The 19,292-nt window shown below is 35.0% G+C and overlaps 1 protein-coding gene and 1 pseudogene across 6 annotated transcripts in view; both read left to right on the forward strand.

Moving 5' to 3' along the window:
- SPATA6 (spermatogenesis associated 6) overlaps positions 1-19,292 on the forward strand; it is a 151,274-nt gene that overhangs the window by 99,485 nt on the left and 32,497 nt on the right. For 4 of the 6 annotated variants that reach the window (XM_060140114.1, XM_060140116.1, XM_060140119.1 and 1 more), the window contains one exon: positions 727-826. In XM_060140114.1, coding sequence (XP_059996097.1) covers positions 727-826 — 100 coding nt within the window. The remainder of the gene's footprint in view (positions 1-726; positions 827-19,292) is intronic. The other 2 variants (XM_060140115.1, XM_060140117.1) reach the window with 1 other exon arrangement.
- On the forward strand, positions 7,156-7,286 carry LOC132516630 (U4 spliceosomal RNA; annotated as a pseudogene).

Genomic DNA, 19,292 nt, shown 5'->3' on the forward strand with positions numbered 1-19,292 from the left:
CTTTAAAACAGATTATGTAAATCATTTATCCTGCTTAACAGTTTATACTTTGTGTAAACACGTAAAATTATAACTTTGTAAGAACAAACTGGGAGCTAGAAAGTTTTAAGCAACCTGTTAACATTTTAGTACTCATTCCTTTATAAAGGAGTTATCAAGAATATGTCATGTAGATGCATTATAATCAGATGGATGTGGAAATTTTCATTATTACTTGTATAAAACAAATAAAGTAGCTTAATTATACAAGTGCCAGTTTTGAGTTTGGGAAGGGCATGAGAAAGAGGAATAGTTGCTTTCCTTCTTCTTTGACATGTTTAATTTCAAGACTGGAAAATAAGAACTAATTTTAAAGGCACTATAGGTGGAGTTATTGCTCTAATATAAAAATTTATATCTTTATTTAAAGATAAACCTCTAAAGAATTATGTATGGAAATTGTTAAAATGGTCAGATATATAGATATGCTCTCCCCAAATCATGTCAAACTTTATTATTAAGACTGTTAATGGAGCATATTGTGAGGACTTAATACTACAGTTGAGAATTAGTACCTGATTTTATATCTGCCTCTCGCCCTCAGTCAAAGAAAGAAAATATGTTATTTTAATCTTTTTATGTTATCACATAGAGATAAGAAAAAATAACTTTCTATATCTGGCATTTGGAAAGATTTACTTTTCTCTCCCTCTGGCTACAAGTCACCTTTGTTTTTTATGCCTACAGATTCCATTCTGACTGGTGTTCACCTTCAAACTGCGATGAGATCCATGACCGGGTAAAGAATGTCTTGAAATCACATCAGGCTCATCAGAGACATTTATATGTTAGTTTCTAAATTTTTCTTTTGAAGGCTTTTTATAATTAGGCATGAAAACCACCCAAGATGCTTAAAGCTCGCAAAGTTTAATCACTGGGAAGGAATAGAAAAGATACAACCTCCATTTAATGGAAGTCAGTGGTTTTGCTAAAGGCAATGTATCTAACTTCCTGCTTGACCTGAGTCATTATGCAAAATGTTGGACACAGATCATGTGAACTATAAAAAATGTTAGTGATAACTATCTCATAAAGAGTCAGTAAGTAGTGACTTTATGATAATTTTTTCACAGCCTTCAAAATATGGGAACCCTTGTTTTGTGACCCAGAATAAAGCAATTCCATTTCCTGCAAACAGATTTGATTAAATGGTAGAACGAGAGATGGGATAAGACATATGTATTTTGGAGAAGTTTCCCAGCTGATTTTTATGTTAATTAAAACTTAAAAGAGGAAAAGAAGAGGTCAGGTTTATCAGGTTTAATATTAGAGAAGATCAGTATGAGAATACTTTCTGACATAAGGCAAATAAACATATATATGAACAACAGCTGGGAAATAATTACAGTATATTATTCTTTTTGTGTTTGATTTCTTGTTTCAGTCATTAATTTAAAAACAATTGTTTATCATGAGTCATGTTGGACACCAAGCTTAGTCCTGGAGATATAACTGGATTATGTGACATTGACATCAGTTTGTACTGTTGAAAGTTTCTGTATGCATATTGATTTTAAATTAAATTTGTTTTCAAAGTGTAATATAGATAGTCCCAGTGACTGTCACTCCCAGGGTTAACATTATCCTAACTTCTAATAGCAAGATTAGTATTGTATATTTTTGATCTTTATACAAATGACATCCAACCATATCTTTTCCCTTCTTTTCTTAGTTACTTCATTTTGTTTTTTCAATTCAGACATTTTTGCAATACAGACATCTTATATAGTTCTGCACTCTTGCTGCTGCATGGTATTTCATTGTGTGAAAATACTGCCATTGATTTATGCATTCCTCTGTTTATGGACATGTGGGTTGTTTCTGGTTTGAGTTATTTTAGAACTGCTATGAACAGCTTATTCCTTGGGTAACATTGTATACATTTTATTTGGGTATGTCCCTACCAGTGGAATTGCTCATAGAGTGTGTAAACATTAAGCTTTACTAGATACCGCCAAAGACTTTTCCAAGTGATTTTAACAGTTTACACTCCCACTACCAGCCTGTGTGAATTCAGTTTGTCCTCGCTACTACTGATAGGTTGTGTGTGTGTGTGTGTGTGTGTGTGTGTGTGTGTATTTTAATTTTGGCATTTTGATAGTGAGAAATAGTTTTATAACATAATGGTTTTAATTTGCTGTTTCTTGATGACTAGTACATATGTTTATTGCTATTTGGATAGCCTCTTTTGTGAGTACTTGTTCAAGTTATTTGCCTATTTTTGTACTGAGTTGTCTCTTTTTTTGTTTTGTTAAAGTTCCATGTTGATTTTTGATATGTCAGATATATGTTTTGCAATTTTCTTTTTCCACTCTGTGCCTTGCCTTTTCATTCTCTTAATGGTATCTTTTGATGAAAAGAAGTTCTTACATACAATGAATCAAATTTATCTTATTAGCATTTTTACAATTTTTGTCTTGTCAACAGAAATAATAAATCCAAAATAGGAATAGAGAAGAGCTTTATTAGAGCCAGACTGAGGACTATAGCCGAGGACACTTGAATTGTGAAGGAGAAGCACTTGAATTGTGTTCTGCCAGACTACAAAGTGGAGGAGGCTTATATCAGCAAAAACCGCAGAGTTACAGTTAGGTAGATGAGTTAAGTAATGATTGGTTAGGGTCCGAAATGGCTGTGTAGTCACAGGGGGAGACCTTGAGACCTTAAGGTAGCAGCTGGCTGCAGCTGCAGATGTTGTTTTGAGAACTGCTGGTGGTATCCTTGAGTTTGATACAGTTCAGAAAATTTCAAGGTCTTAGTGATGCAGGAACATGTCTGAAACCACATCCACAGTGACCAACTGGCTCCATTTTGGATGCCTGAACCGCAGCTTCATATCTTGTCAGAACAAAGAACAAACATCAGACATGACAGGGGTACAGTCCTTCAAAGTTTCCAGAGAGACTGATTAGCACATACACAGCGAGTCAGCATGACCACAGCGTCTGAGAAGGGAACCGCATCTTCGAGGGAGTACTAGCATTAGTGTCATAGAAAGGGCCCACATTTATCCCTATCTTCCAAGTGGACATTCTAAACAGTCTGGTAAGTGCAAAGTGCATTTTTGTTATTTGCTGTTGTTGTTGTTTTTAGTTAAAGCAATTGTACAATGTACATTTGACAGACCATAAGACTGCTGGCTCTAGTTAGCATAAAGTTCAAGCCAAATGATGTACAAGCCAGAATGATTCCCCATACCTCAATATGTGAAAATTTCTTCCATCAGTCTAGTTCAAGATTCTATCATATGTTTTCTTCTAAAGGCTTTTTGTTGGAGTTATTTTTTTCTGTATAGTGGTAGGTAGGTGTCAAATTTCATGAAAGTTTCAAGTTTTATGATTGTGAATATGTCTGTTTTTCTTTCTAGTTCTGTTAATTTTATTTTATGTATTTTGAAGCCAAATTGTTAGTTGGATACAGATTTCAGACTACGATACAAACCTCTTATGTAAACGTTCCCTTTTTGTTTCTAGTAATATTTCTTGTTTCACAGTATGTTTTGTCTACTAGTTGTATAGTTATAGCAGCTTTCTTTTCCTTAGTATATGCATGGTGTATATTTTTCCATCCTTTGCTTTTTATCAATATATTTAAAGTGCGTATCTTGTGAATAGCACATGAGATTTCTTTCCAATAATGAAAATCTAGAATTTTTATGTAGATTGATGCAGATTTTATTTGGATTAGTAACTTTTTAATTATCCATTTCCTTTTTATTAACTCATTATTCATTTTTTTACTATTCTGTTATTCATTTCCCTAGAGATTTCAACTTGCATATATAACAAATTATTTCTTTGTTGACCTCCCCAGTAATGTTGGGACCTAAAAACAGTTAACTCTTTTTTTAACCCATCTCTTCTTTTTTTTTTTTTTTTTTGCCGTACGTGGGCCTCTCACTGTTGTGGCCTCTCCCATTGCGGAGCACAGGCTCCGGACACGCAGGCTCAGCGGCCATGGCTCACGGGCCCAGCCGCTCCACGGCATGTGGGATCTTCCCGGACTGGGGCACGAACCCGTGTCCCCTGCATCGGCAGGTGGACTCTCAACCACTGTGCCACCAGGGAAGCCCCCACCTCTTCTTCTGAACATCTATTATCATGAATTTTGATTCTACATATATAAAACACACAACAAATTAATTTTGTTTGCATAGTAATGTTTATTCATTTTAATCACATATTTACCCTATTATTCTTCATCCTTTCCTGCAATTCCATATTCCCATTTGGATTTTTGAGTCATTTTCCTCCTGCCCAAAAAACTCCCTTTAGTACTTTCTTTCATGTTATTATCCTGGCTTTGAATTCCAGTTTTGTTTGTTTGAAAACATCATGATTTTACTTCTGTGTAGGGTGGTTTTACTAGATATAAAGTTATCAATTTCTAGGTTGGTGGTTATTTTCTTTGGCACTTTTTTTTTTTTTTTGCCACACCGCATGGCTTATGGGATCTTAGTTTTCTGACCAGGGATTGAACCTGTGCCCTTGGCAGTGAAAGCAGTGAAAGTAGAATCCTAACCACTGCACTGCCAGGGAATTCCCTCCTTGGGCACTTTAAAGAAGCCATTCATTTGTGTCAGTTGAAAAGTCAGCTGTCATTCCTTTGCAGTAATGTGGAGTTTTCCCCCTCTGTTGCAATTAAGATTTGCTCTTCAACTTTGTGTTTAGTAATCGTACTGTGATATACCTAGATGTAATTTTCTTGGATCAATTCTACATTAAGTTTGCAGAGCTTCTTAAGGTTTTAGGTTGATATCTTTCATCAGTTTTGGAAAACCTGTTCATTCTTTCTTTAAACATTGCTTCTGCCCCAATATCTATTTACTGTCCATCTGGAATTTCCAGTTACATTTATATAAGGTCTTTGGACTGTGTATCATATGTATCTTATGCTTATTTTGATGTTTTTAATTCTTTTTTTTTTCTCTCTCTCTTTCTAGTTTAGATACTTTCTTTTGAAATGTCCTCTAGTTTGCTAATCCTGTCTTCTGCTCTGTTTACATTGCTGTGAAAACTATTTGACACTTCTTGAAAGACATAACTTTCAAGAACATCTTGAAAGACATAGACTACCGAGGCTAACTCAAAAAGAAATAGATAATTGCAATGGTTGTATATCTATTAAAGAAATTTAATTTAAAGTTAGGAATCTTCCATAAAAGAAAACGCTAAGCCCAGAGGCTTTCTCTAGTGAATTCTACCAAACCTTTAAGGAAAACATAATGTCAGTTTTGCACATTCCTGAAACTAGAAGAAAGAATACTCCCCAGGTCATCTTATGATATCAACATTTCTTCTGATGCCAAAACCAGACAATGACATTACAAGAAAAGAAAAATATGGACCAAAATCCTTCATGAACATATATGTAAAAATCCCTAACAACATATTAGCAAATTAGAACCAGAAGTATATAAAAATGAAAATACATCCTAATCATGTGGGCTTATTCCAGAAATGCAATGTAAATTCCTCCTATTAACACAGGAGGAATAGGATTAACATAGGATTAAATACATATTTGTTCTCAGTGTCATTTCAATAGGCAGAAAAAGTATCCAACAAAATTCAACTCTATTCATGATAAACACTCTTAGTAAAGTTGAGGTAGAAGGATACTTCGTTAACCTAATAAAGACCATCTTTGAAAAACCTACAGCTAACATTATACTTAATGGTGAAAGACTGAATACTTTCCCCCTAAGCTCAGAAACAAGGCAAGCATGCCCTCTCTCACCATTCCTTTAACATCATACTGGGAGTCTTAGATAATGCAGACAGGCAAGAAAAATAAATAAAAGGCATAAAGGTTAGAAGGGAAGAAACGAAACTGTATTTGCAAAGGATATGGTTATCTATGTAGAAAATTCCAAACAACCTAAAAGCTCCTAATAAGTGAGTTTAGCAATGTTACAAAATACAAAGAAAGTAATATTTCCTATATACCAGCAATGAACAATTGGAATTTTAATTTAGAAAACCCATACAGTTTACAATAGCACCAGAAATTGAAATGCTTAGGTATAATTCTAACAGGATTATACCTAATGAAGGATCTGCATTCTGAGAACTACAAAACACCATTGAAAGAAATCAAAGAAGATAGAACTAATCAGAGATATACCATATTCATGGATTGGAGGACTCCAAATTAAGATGTCAATTTTCCCCAGTTTGAACTTTAGATTCAATGAAATGATAAAACTCCGTCAAGCTTTTAAATAGATATTGACAAGCTGATTCTAGGATGTATAGAAAAGCACAGGAACTTGAAAAACCAAAACAGTTCTGAAAAGAACAAAGTTGGAGGACCCACTACCTAATTTTAAGACTTACTGTAAAGCATAGCAATGAAGACTGTAGTATTGACTAAATTATAGACACAGATATCAAGGAATAGGAGAGATACTCTGGAAATAGACCCACACAAATATTGATTTTTGACAAAAGTACAAAGTCAATTAAATGGAGTCTTTGCATTTGTTGTCTTTTTAACACATGGTTGTCGATAAACAAAAACAAACTCCTTGACACATAAGTCAAAATATATCCTAGGGGCTTCCCTTGTGGCGCAGTGATTGAGAGTCCGCCTGCCGATGCAGGGGACACGGGTTCGTGCCCGGTCTGGGAAGATCCCACATGCCGCAGAGCGGTTGGGCCCGTGAGCCATGGCTGCTGAACCTGCGCGTCCGGAGCCTGTGCTCCGCAATGGGAGAGGCCACAACAGTGAGAGGCCCGCATACAACAACAACAACAACAACAACAACAAATATATATATATATATATATATATATATATCTCCATCCTAGACCTAAAACATAGTAGAAAATCCACTTAATTTATATTAAGCAATGACTTTAGATATGACACCAAACACATGATCCATAAAGGAAAAGCAAAATTATTGATAAATTAAACTTCATTGAAATTAAAAACTTTTGCTCTGTGAAAGACACTGTTAAGAGAATAGAAAGACGAGCCCTTGTCTGAATGAAAATATTTGCAAATCACATATATAATTAAGGACTTATATCCGTAATTAAAATGTATAAAAACAACTCTTCAGACTCAACAATAAGAAAATAAATAACCCAATTAAAAATGGGCACATGAAGCTTTGCGCAGTGGCAGTATCGTAGCCAATGAGGTTTATCCGAGGTGCAGTTATTGCTAATTGAAAAATGGGCACATGATCTGAACAGACATTTTTATCCAATTAATATATGAAAAGATGCTCAATAGTCTTTACAGAAATGCAAATTAAAACTACCTGAGATGCACTACACACATATTAGAATTTGTTAAACAGAAACATCCCCCGACCCCAGTGCCGCAAAGAAACCCTGCAAAACTTGCAGTAGCAAATGCTGTCAAGGATATGGAGCAACAGGAATTCTCATTCAATGCTGGTGGGAATGCTCAGAGGTACAGCCACTTTTGAGGACAGTTTGAAGGTAGTTATGTATCAGTTTAAACATACACTTATATGACCCAGCAATCCTTTTCTTAGCTGTTTACCCAAGTGAATTGAAAGCATATCTTCACACAAGCCTGTACATGAATGTTTATAGAAACTTTATTCATCATTACCAAAAACTAGAAGCAAACAAGATGCACTTTAATTGAGAATGGTGAACAGACTGGTATAGCCATTCAATCGAATATAATTCAGCAATAAAAAAGAATGAGCTATTAATGTATGCTACAACATGATGCATCTTAAATTTAGTTTGCTAAATGAAAGAAGCCAGAACCCCAAAGCTACACATTGTATGATTTTATTTATATGACATTGTTAAAATAGCAAAAGTTAGGAGATGCAGAAGCTGTCGACTACAAAGAAACCAGCCTCACAGGGGAATTTTTAGGGTACAGGAACTGCCTGATATACTGGTGTGACTGATATATAATTTCATGCATTTGTCAAAACTCCTAGAAAAATGTACATTAGAAAGAGTTAAATTTATTGTATTAAAAATTAAAAGTGTGATGTTGGGTCTTCTGAAGAATTAATGTAGATTATATTAAACTAGCAGTATTAAAAATACAAGACTTATCTTTAAATTAGCTTATCTAAATTACTTTGGAATATGGTATTTTGGCTGGATACTGTAACACTAAAGCCAAAAAGAACTACATGATCACTATATTCTTGTTTAGGGATCACCAAACTTTTTCTGGAAGGAGCCAGATAGTAAATATTTTGTGAGTCTGTGTGCCATAGGGTCCCTGTCACAACTACTCAGCTCTGTTGATATGGCATGAAAGCAGTCATAGACAACACATAAACAAATGAGCATGACTGTGTTTCAACAAAACTTTATCCATGTGCACTAAAATGTGAATTTCATGTAATTTTCATGAAATATTCTGTTTTATCCCCCCAGTCATTTAAAAATGTAAAAATTACTCTCAGCTATCAGCCATACCAAAACAGGCAAAGGGCCAGAATTGCCCTGGGAGCTGTTTGCCAACCCCTGCTCTAGTAGATAAATGTGTTTCATACAGGGATATGGACTAACAATTCTGATATTGCATCTATATGAGAGTTGGATAAATAAGTAAATAAATTGTGGATAAAACAACCAGGTTTCTTATTGTCAGAAAAAAGAAGTTATAAAGAAACAAGACGGGAAAAAGCTAGAATGAACCCTGGGAAGTTGGATTAGAGTCTGAGATGACAGTTTTAATTCATGTTTATTTTAATATATACAGATAGATTAATTCAGAGATATAGATATATGAATATACGTGGGTTAGTGTACACACATATTTCCTGTCTTTGCCCTCTGAAAGGGTCTAGAAGGAGTGACAACCCAATAGCAACAAGGGTACCCAGCTCCCAGATCTAATACCTATCATGTATTTCTAAATACCTATTTTCTATGAAAGTTACCAGGGCTTTTTTCTTAGAGCAATAGCTAATTCTCAGGGTGGAGCAGGGAAAACAGAAGATTAGCATAGAACATCTTGTAGCGTGGAAAGTGAGGAATTGTTCAAGAAAGGTGAGGGGAATAGGGGCATATCAAAATAGAGACATAGATGTAGAGAACAAACCTATGGACAGCAAGAGGAGAAAGCAGGGGGGTGGGGGGTGGCGGTGTGATGAATTGGGAGATTGGGATTGGCATCTATACACTAATGTATAAAATAGAAAATAAGAACCTGCTGTATAAAAAATAAATAAAAACTCAAAAAAAAAAGAAAGGACACAGGAGCAACCTGAATGAGCCCCAGTGGCCATTTCTGGAATAATTTGAGCAACGAAGTAAATAGCATTAGTATCAATTATAATCCAAACAATAAAATAAATATCCATGAGTCCACACTGATGTAAGTGAAACAATGAATGACTAACGGTGAGAATGGACCAATCTTCCTTACAGAAGAATCCTAAATAATAATTGTTGATATTGCCCACTCCAGGAGATAGAGCTTAATTCTTCTCTTCTTGAGTGTGGGCTGGACTTGGTTTATGTCTAAGAATAGAGCATGGAAAAACGAAATAGTAATTTAGGTGGAGAAATCTGGCAAATGACACCACCTTATTATCAAAGTGATCAAGATTAACATCACTAGTGATAACTCATGTTGATAGCATGTATCCTTTGATATCAGGGGATGTGAAGGGCACGTCTGTGTCATATGGTTCCCCCAAACCCATAAGCTTAGTCTAAACATGAGAATATATCAGACAAAACCAAATTGAGGGCTTCCCTGGTGGCGCAGTGGTTGCGAATCTGCCTGCCAATGCAGGGGACACGGGTTCGAGCCCTGGTCTGGGAAGATCCCACATGCCGCGGAGCAACTAGGCCCGTGAGCCACAACTACTGAGCCTGCGCGTCTGGAGCCTGTGCTCCGCAACAAGAGAGGCCGCGATAGTGAGAGGCCCACGCACCGCGATGAAGAGTGGCCCCCGCTTGCCACAACTGGAGAAAGCCCTTGCACAGAAACGAAGACCCAACACAGCCATAAATAAATAAATAATTTTTTAAAAAATTGAGAAATTTTTTACAAAATACCTGACAATATGTCAAGATCATGAGAAACAGGGAGAACAGAAACTTGTCACAGATTGGAGGAGACTAAGGAGAAATGATGACTAAATGCAACATGGTATCCTGTATTGGATCCTGGAACAGAAAAAGTACATTATTGGAAAAACTGGTGAAATCCAAATAAAGTCTGCAGTTTAGGTAATAGTATTGTACCAATGTTAATTTCTTGGTTTTTGCAAAATTTACTGTGGTTACATGAGATGTTAACATTAAGAGAAGCTGGGTGAAGGGTGAAGTTCCTGTGTACAGGAACTCTTTATCTTTGCAGTTTTTCTCTAAATCCTAAATATTAAAAAAAAAAAAAAAAAAAAAAAAAAACTGTCAAGTTCTTAATTTTCAGCCCTTTGGGCTTTTACCTGAGAGTTGGTGTGGTTCTAGGCCCCTTCCTTCTCATTTATGACTCTCATCTTCTCAGGCAAGACAGCTGAAAATCGCTTCTGCTTTTCAGAGGCTTTTGCTGAGCTTTTTTTGTCCCTTCACCCTGCATAGTTTCAGATATTCTGCGAGTGTCTTGAGGGACCCATCAGGTCAGTTTTGCACCCATCGTGTCTCATTGGGTTTTGGCCTCTCAGATTATTAATTTTGTCCATCTAGCATAGTAAGACTGCCAAAACACTGCTGGTATATTTGTCCTCTGGCAGTGGACCTGTGACAAAGCATAGATTCTCAACATTTTGTTCTATTTTCAGAATCCACAAATGCCCCCAGTAAAATAACAGCTGCAGACTATTAACTCACCTCTCCCCTCAGGAATCTTGGCATCACTAGTACTGTTGTTTAAGCAGCTTTCTAATGCCTTAAATATATATAAGTATACATGTACACACACACACACAAACAACCCCGTCCTACTCAGAAGTGAAAGACAATCACATCACTTCTTTTTTCTTTTTTTAACATCCTTATTGGAGTATAATTGCTTTACAATGGTGTGTTAGTTTCTGCTTTATAACAAAGTGAATCAGTTATACATATACATAAGTTCCCATATCTCTTCCCTCTTGCATCTCCCTCCCTCCCACCCTCCCTATCCCACCCCTCTAGGTGGTCAGAAACCACCGAGCTGATTTCCCTGTGCTATGTGGCTGCTTCCCACTAGCTATCTACCTTACGTTTGGTAGTGTATATATTTTAATTTGTCCATGCCACTCTCTCACTCTGTCACAGCTTACCCTTCCTCCCCATATCCTCAAGTCCATTCTCTAGTAGGTCTGTGTCTTTATTGCCGTCTTACCCCTAGGTTCTTCATGACTTTTTTTTTTTTTCCTTAGATTCCATATATATGTGTTACCATACGGTATTTGTTTTTCTCTTTCTGATTTACTTCACTCTGTATGACAGACTCTATCTAGGTCCAAACACCTCACTACAAATAACTCAATTTCGTTTCTTTTTATGGCTGAGTAATATTCCATTGTATATATGTGCCATATCTTCTTTATCTATTCATCCGATGATGGACACTTAGGTTGTTTCTATCTCCGGGCTATTGTAAATAGAGCTGCAAAGAACATTTTGGTACATGACTCTTTTTGAATTATGGTCTTCTCAGGGTATATGCCCAGTAGTGGGATTGCTGGGTCGTATGGTAATTCTATTTGTAGTTTTTTAAGGAACCTCCATACTGTTCTCCATAGGGGCTGAACCAATTCACATTCCCACCAGCAGTGCAAGAGGGTTCCCTTTTCTCCACACCCTCTCCAGCATTTATTGTTTCTGGATTTTTGATGATGGCCATTCTGACTGGTGTGAGATGATATCTCATTGTAGTTTTGATTTGCATTTCTCTAATGGTTAATGATGTTGAGCATTCTTTCATGTGTTTGTTGGCAATCTGTATATCTTCTTTGGAGAAATGTCTATTTAGGTCTTCTATCCATTTTTGGATTGGGTTGTTTGTTTTTTTATTGAGCTGCATGAGCTGCTTATAAATTTTGGAGATTAATCCTTTGTCAGTTGCTTCATTTGCAAATATTTTCTCCCATTCTGAGGGTTGTCTTTTGTCTTGTTTATGGTTTCCTTTGCTGTGAAAAAGCTTTTAAGTTTTATTAGGTCCCATTTGTTTATTTTTATTTCCATTTCTGTAGGAGGTGGGTCAAAAAGGATATTGCTGTGATTTATGTCATAGAGTGTTCTGCCTATGTTTTCCTCTAAGAGTTTGATAGTGTCTGGCCTTACATTTAGGTCTTTAATCCATTTTGAGTTATTTTTGAGTATGGTGTTAGGGAGTGTTCTAATTTCATACTTTTACATGTACCTGCCCAGTTTTCCCAGCACCAGTTATTGAAGAGGCTGTCTTTTCTCCACTGTATATTCTTGCCTCCTTTATCAAAGATAAGGTGACCATATGTGCGTGGGTTTATCTCTGGGCTTTCTATCCTGTTCCATTGATCTATCTTTCTGTTTTTGTGCCAGTACCATACTGTCTTGATTACTGTAGCTTTATAGTATAGTCTGAAGTCAGGGAGCCTGATTCTTCCAGCTCCATTTTTCATTCTCAAGATTGCTTTGGCTATCTGGGTTCTTTTGTGTTTCCATACAAATTGTGAAATTTTTTGTTCCAGTTCTGTGAAAAATGCCAGTGGTAGTTTGATAGGGATTGCATTGAGTCTATAGATTGCTTTGGGTAGTAGAGTCATTTTCACAATGTTGATTCTTCCAATCCAAGAACATGGTATATCTCTCTATCTATTTGTATCATCTTTAATTTCTTTCATCAGTGTCTTATAATTTTCTGCATACATGTCGTTTGTTTCCTTAGGTAGGTTTATTCCTAGATATTTTATTCTTTTTGTTGCAGTGATAATTGGGAGTGTTTTCTTAATTTCACTTTCAGATTTTTCATCATTAGTGTATAGGAATGCCAGAGATTTCTGTGCATTAATTTTGTATCCTGCTACTTTACCAAATTCATTGATTAGCTCTAGCAGTTTTCTGGTAGCATCTTTAGGTTTCTCTATGTATAGTATCATGTCATCTGCAAACAGTGACAGCTTTACTTCTTCTTTTCCGATTTGGATTCCTTTTATTTCTTTTTCTTCTCTGATTGCTGGGGCTAAAACTTTCGAAACTATGTTGCATAAGAGTGGTGAGAGTGGGCAACCTTGTCTTGGTCCTGATCTTAGTGGAAATGCTTTCAGTTTTTCACCATTGAGGATGATGTTGGCTGTGGGTTTGTCATATATGGCCTTTATTATGTTGAGGAAATTTCTCTCTATGCCTACTTTCTGGAGGGTTTTTATCATAAATGGGTGTTGAATTTTGTCAAAAACTTTCTCTTCATCTATTGAGATGATCATATGGTTTTTATTCTTCAGTTTGTTAAAATGGTGTATCTCACATTGATTGATTTGCGTATATTGAAGAATCCTTGCATTCCTGGAATAAACCCCACTTGATCATGGTGTATGATCCTTTTAACGTACTGTTGGATTCTGTTTGCTAGTATTTTGTTGAGGATTTTTCCATCTATGTTCATCAGTGATATTGGCCTGTAGTTTTCTTTCTTTGTGTCATCTTTGTCTGGTTTTGGTATCAGGATGATGGTGGCCTTGTAGAATGAGTTTGGGAGTGTTCCTTCCTCTGCTATATTTTGGAAGAGTTTGAGAAGGATAGGTGTCAGCTCTTCTCTAAATGTTTGATAGAATTCACCTGTGAAGCCATCTGGTCCCGGGCTTTTGTTTTTTTGAAGATTTTTAATCACAGTTTCAATTTCAGTGCTTGTGATTGGTCTGTTCAAATTTTCTATTTCTTCCTGGTTCAGTCTCGGCAGGTTGTGCATTTCTAAGAATTTGTCCATTTCTTCCAGGTTGTCCATTTTATTGGCATAGTGTTGCTTGTAGTAATCTCTCATGATCCTTTGTATTTCTGTAGTGTCAGTTGTTACTTCTCCTTTTTCATTTCTAATTCTATTGATTTGAGTCTTTTTTTCCCTTTTTTTCTTGATGAGTCTGGCTAATGCTTTATCAATTTTGTTTATCTTCTCAAAGAACCAGCTTTTAGTTTTATTGATCTTTGCTATCATTTCCTTCATTTTTTTCCATTTATTTCTGATCTGATCTTTATGATTTCTTTCCTTCGCTAATTTTGAGGGTTTTTTGTTCTTCTTTCTCTAATTGCTTTAGGTTCAAGGTTAGGTTGTTTATTTGGGATGTTTCCTGTTTCTTAAGGTAGGATTGTATTGCTATAAAGTTCCCTCTTAGAACTGCTTTTGCTGCATCCCATAGGATTTTGGGTCATCGTGTTTTCATTGTCATTTGTTTCTAGGGGTGTTTTTTTGATTTCTTCACTGATCTCTTGGTTATTAAGTAGTGTATTGTTTAGCCTCCATGTGTCACATCACTTCTTTTAATTACCTTAATTTGTTTTGTCTCTGACCTGCCTTTCTCGAATGGAAGGCAGTAAGATGGCTCATGTTGGCTTACACTGGACACTAAATCTCAGTATCTTAAGTGGTTTACATTAAGAGCAGCCTGAACACAAACTCTTCAAATTAGTCTTTTTTTTTTTGCCTATGTTCTTTCATTAAGTATATATTGAACATTTTTCCTCTAATATCTACATGCTCTGTACCTTGCGCTATGCAAAGCACTGGGGATATTTTCATGAAATCAGATTTTCCATAAGGAACCTGTATAATCCAGTGATTATTTTATAAACTAAAAAATGAGTGTGAAAGATTAAAACAGTGTGACATAGTATACGATTAAGTATAAGAATAAAAAGCATAAGTAGGAAATGTTATTGTTCTTCCAGAGAAAAACTGATATTATTTATGTAGGAATAATAACTATTAAACATTCACTATAGTCCAGGTACTATACATGTATTTATTATTCCATTTTATCCTCACAATAATCTTACAAAGTAAGTACTATTAAAAAGTACTATTTCAAAGATGAGGAACTGAGCCTCAGAAAAGTTGTGACTTCTATATAAGGTCACATGGCTACTTAGGTTGGTTGGGGCCAAGATTTGAGTCCAGATTAATACTATTTGATCTTAACCACTAAGCTCTACAGAGATAAACCCACAAAGTACAATCTGGTACATATAAGCCTAATAATATGCCTAAACCTTAACATGTGAAAACAAGATCCATGTTCAGAAACAAACAGTAACATACCAGAGACACACATTGTGAGCTGTACACTGAAACACACTCCCTAGACACAGGTCAGGCCAAAGTCCATGTTGGACCTGCTTGAAGGATACTCACAGAGAATGGTAGACCTTATTAAATATAAACATTAAGTTTTTTTACATTATGTCACAAAGAATTTTTAAAAGTAAAAAAGTATTTTTATTTCACAAAGAATTTAAATATGAGCCTCTTCTGGGACAGTGAAAAAGTCCTTCAAAAATCATTAAATATTTGATTAGTACAGAGAAGTGTAAAACATAGTTTGCCAATCCTTTATAAATGAAGAGAACCCACCTCAAACAAGCTAATGGAAGTCAGTGATCACAAAAGATCCTATTGAAAATAAAACCCAGTTGAATGAGGAGAAAACACTCAGCATTTTGACTTAATTCAAGAAAATCTAAGATCATTTCAACAAAGACCCCAGTCCTTTTGCTATCACATCTGAACCCCAGTTTCTGGTGCCTTTTGACAGAAATAAAGAGAATGTGACTTAATCCTATAAGCCTATACTCTCAAAAAAAAAAAAGCCTATACTCTCTAGAAATTCATGTTTTTATATAAAACTCATTCTGGAAATTGTTAGGTATAATCCAGTTAAAGCAGAAGGTTCTTGTTGGGCCAAATCGTGGAAAAAGCAGAATAGGAAGCATAGACTTTATCCTGAAATCCAGGAAGTCATGAAGTCAGGTGCATTCAAAAGTTAGGGTAGGTGTTGAGTATTGTGACCAATAGAGAAAGTAAGTCTATGACGTCTCTGTAGGAGAAAGCCGCTGCTCAGCCCTAGTTAAGTGTTGCCATATAGGAATTCAGGCACAATGTTGCCAGATCTTCCAATTATTTTTAAAAGTACTGATTTTTATATAAATATGCCAAAATAGTATAATGAAAGAATAAATCAGGAAGGGTAGGGTATGTGATTTGCCAAGGAATAGTATGATTTAAATTTTAATAGTTTGAAGTTGATTAGTAAGTTTAGCTGAGATGAATTGAGTTGCTACTACATACCAGCTGTGTGCTGTTTTATGAAGGCTCTGTCTGGAACCAGTTTGTTCAACAAATTACTTCTCTGTTAACAGTTTCCTGATAGGTTTCTTGTATTAGTAGAATTAGTATATGTAACATACTTAGAATGACACTGGCATATAGAATGTGTTTAATAAATGTTTGCTCTTGTTTTTTTTTTTAAATCACTTCTCTATGATGGTGATAAAAGGGAGATTATTATAAGTCTCACAAAGGAATTATGAGATTTATTACTTTTTTCCTCTGAAAAACCAACTTTTGGTTTTATTTCTCTATTGTATGTATTTTTCCTACATTATTAATTTTTGGTCTGTATCATTTCTTTTCTTCTCCTTTCTATGGAATTAATTTGCTTATCTTTCTCTTAAAAACTTTTGGTGACTATTCACATCATTAAATTTAGGCTTTCTCCTAATGTATACATGTATTTAAGACTATAGATTTCTTTCTAAGTAGTGTCATAATTTTACTACTATTTCTAATTTCCTTTGTAATTTTTCTTTTACCTTTGGGTTATTTAAAAGTGTATTTGTAGATTTCCAAACATTCTTTGGGTGGGGGAATTTTATTTTTTCTTTTTAAAAAAATTTTTTGCTTTATTCTGCTATGTCTTGAGAACACTTGATTTTTCAGTCTTCTGAAATTTTTGAGACCTTATTTATGCCCAGGATATGGTCATTTTTTATTCCAAGTACACTTAAGAAAAAACACATGATATCTGTTTTTGTTGAGTTTAGTGTGCTTGACAACTAGGTCACGTTTGCTAATGTGGTTCAGTTTTTCTTTATCCTTACTGACTTTTTCTTGTCTGCCAATTCTATCAGATACTGAGAGACACTTCTTTAAAATCTCCCAATATAATTTGCCTGTTTTAATTTGCCTGTTCTAACAATTTCAGCTTTGTATATTTTGGAGCTATGTGATTAGATGCATATAAATGGAATTATAGTATTTATTTAATGTCTTTATTTCTAGTAATAATGTTTCTTTAGGTCTGCTTTATTTCATATTGCTATAGCTAAAATAGCTTTATGTGCTTAGTGTTTTAGAGGAATGAAAATATATTTTTTCATTCTTACACTTTGAACCTTTCTGTTGATATTTAAGGGGATTTTTAAAATAGCATATATTGACATTTTTATACAATGTGGCAATCATTGTGTTTTAATTGTAGTATTTAGCCTGTTCATATTAAACATACCTACTGATATATTTGGATATAAATCTACTGTTTTCTATTCTACCCCTTCTATATTATGTATTTCCTTCTATTTTGCCTCTTTTTGGCTTGAGCATGTATTATTTAATTTCCTACCACATTAACTTGTGCTACTTTCTTTTTTTATTATTTTGATGGTTACATTAAAGACTGAAAACAAGTATTTTTTTAAAGTTGAATATAAATGAACATATTAATTTTATTATTTTCCTCCTCACTTAACATACTATTAGCCTGTTTTTATTGTTTGTATATTTTAAGCATCATATCGCATCATTATATTTTATATAGGTGATGCTCATTTAGATGTAATCATATTTTACCATTTTGTGGCTCTTCATTCTGCACTGCATCTCCAGGCTTCCTCTTTCATAATACTCTAGTTATTTCCTTTAGCGTGCAATTCATTATTGCAGATAAATTCTACCAGGTTTATTGTATTGTTTTTTTCTTTTGTTTGAAAGTTTATTTTAACTCAGTTTATGGAAGATACTTTTTTCTGGTTATGGAATTCTAAGTTGGCAGTTATTTTCTTTCAGCACTTTCAAGCTATCATTCTATTGTTTTGGTAAAGTTATCAATCTTATTGTTGCTACTTTGAACACGTCATTTTTAAAAAAATTATTTATTTATTTATTTGGCTGTGCCGGGTCTTAGTTGCAGCACACGGGATCTTTTAGTTGCGGCATACGAACTCTTAGTCGTGGCATGTGAGATCTAGTTCTGTGACCAGGGATCGAACCCGGGCCCCTGGCATTGGGAGCACAGAGTCTTAGCCAGTGGACCACCAGGGAAGTCCTGAACATGTCATTTTTAATTTTTATGCTTTTAAAACTGATAACTATAACTCAGATACAGAATATTGCATAAGATATATGTTGCTAGATGATTTTTTCCAAGATGAGCATCTTAACCACCTGCCCCATCAAGATATAGAATCTAGCCAGCCATCCCAGTAGCCCTCTCTGTAGTCCCTTAAAATCACAGCCCTCCCTCATCTGTGAGAACAATCCAGTGTCCTGATTTTTATGGAAATTATTTCTTTACTTTTATAATATCCCCCAAGTGAACATTTCTTTCTTTTTTAAAAAAAATTTAATACAGTTTTTAAAGGCTACACTTCATTTACATTTATTATAAAATATTGGCTATATTCCCTGTATTGTACAATGCATCCTTGTTTCCTATCTTACACCCAGTAGTTTGTACATCCCTCTCTCCCATCCCTATATTGCCCTTCTGCTCATTGCAAACTACTAGTTTGTTCTCTATACCTGAGAGTTTGCTTCTTTTTTGTTATATTCACTGGTTTGTTGTATTTTTTAGGTTCCACATGTAAGTGCTATCATATAGTGTAAGTCTTTCTCTGTCTGATTTATGTCACTTAGCATAATGCCCTCCAAGTCCATCCATGTTGTTGCAAATGGCAAAATTTCATTCTTTTTTTATGGCTGAGTAGTATTCCATTGTATATATCTATACCACATCTTCTTTATGGCCACTTCTTGATGACTACTTATGTTGCTTCCATATCTTGGCAATTGTAAATAATGCTGCTATGAATATTGTGGTGCATGTATCTTTTTGGTTTTTCTTTTTATTTCAGATTTATACCCAGGAGTGGAATTGCTGGGTCATATGGTAGTTCTATTTTTAGTTTTTTGAGAAACCTCTGTACTGTTTGCCTCAGTGGCTACACCAATTTACATAGCTACCAACAGTGTAGGAAGGTTCCCTTTTCTCCACATCCTCACGAACACTGTTATTTGTGTTCTTTTTGTTGATAGGCATTCTGACAGTTGTG

Source organism: Lagenorhynchus albirostris, chromosome 2 (genome assembly GCF_949774975.1).
Source record: "Lagenorhynchus albirostris chromosome 2, mLagAlb1.1, whole genome shotgun sequence".
In the NCBI taxonomy this organism is placed as follows: Eukaryota; Metazoa; Chordata; class Mammalia; order Artiodactyla; family Delphinidae; genus Lagenorhynchus; species Lagenorhynchus albirostris.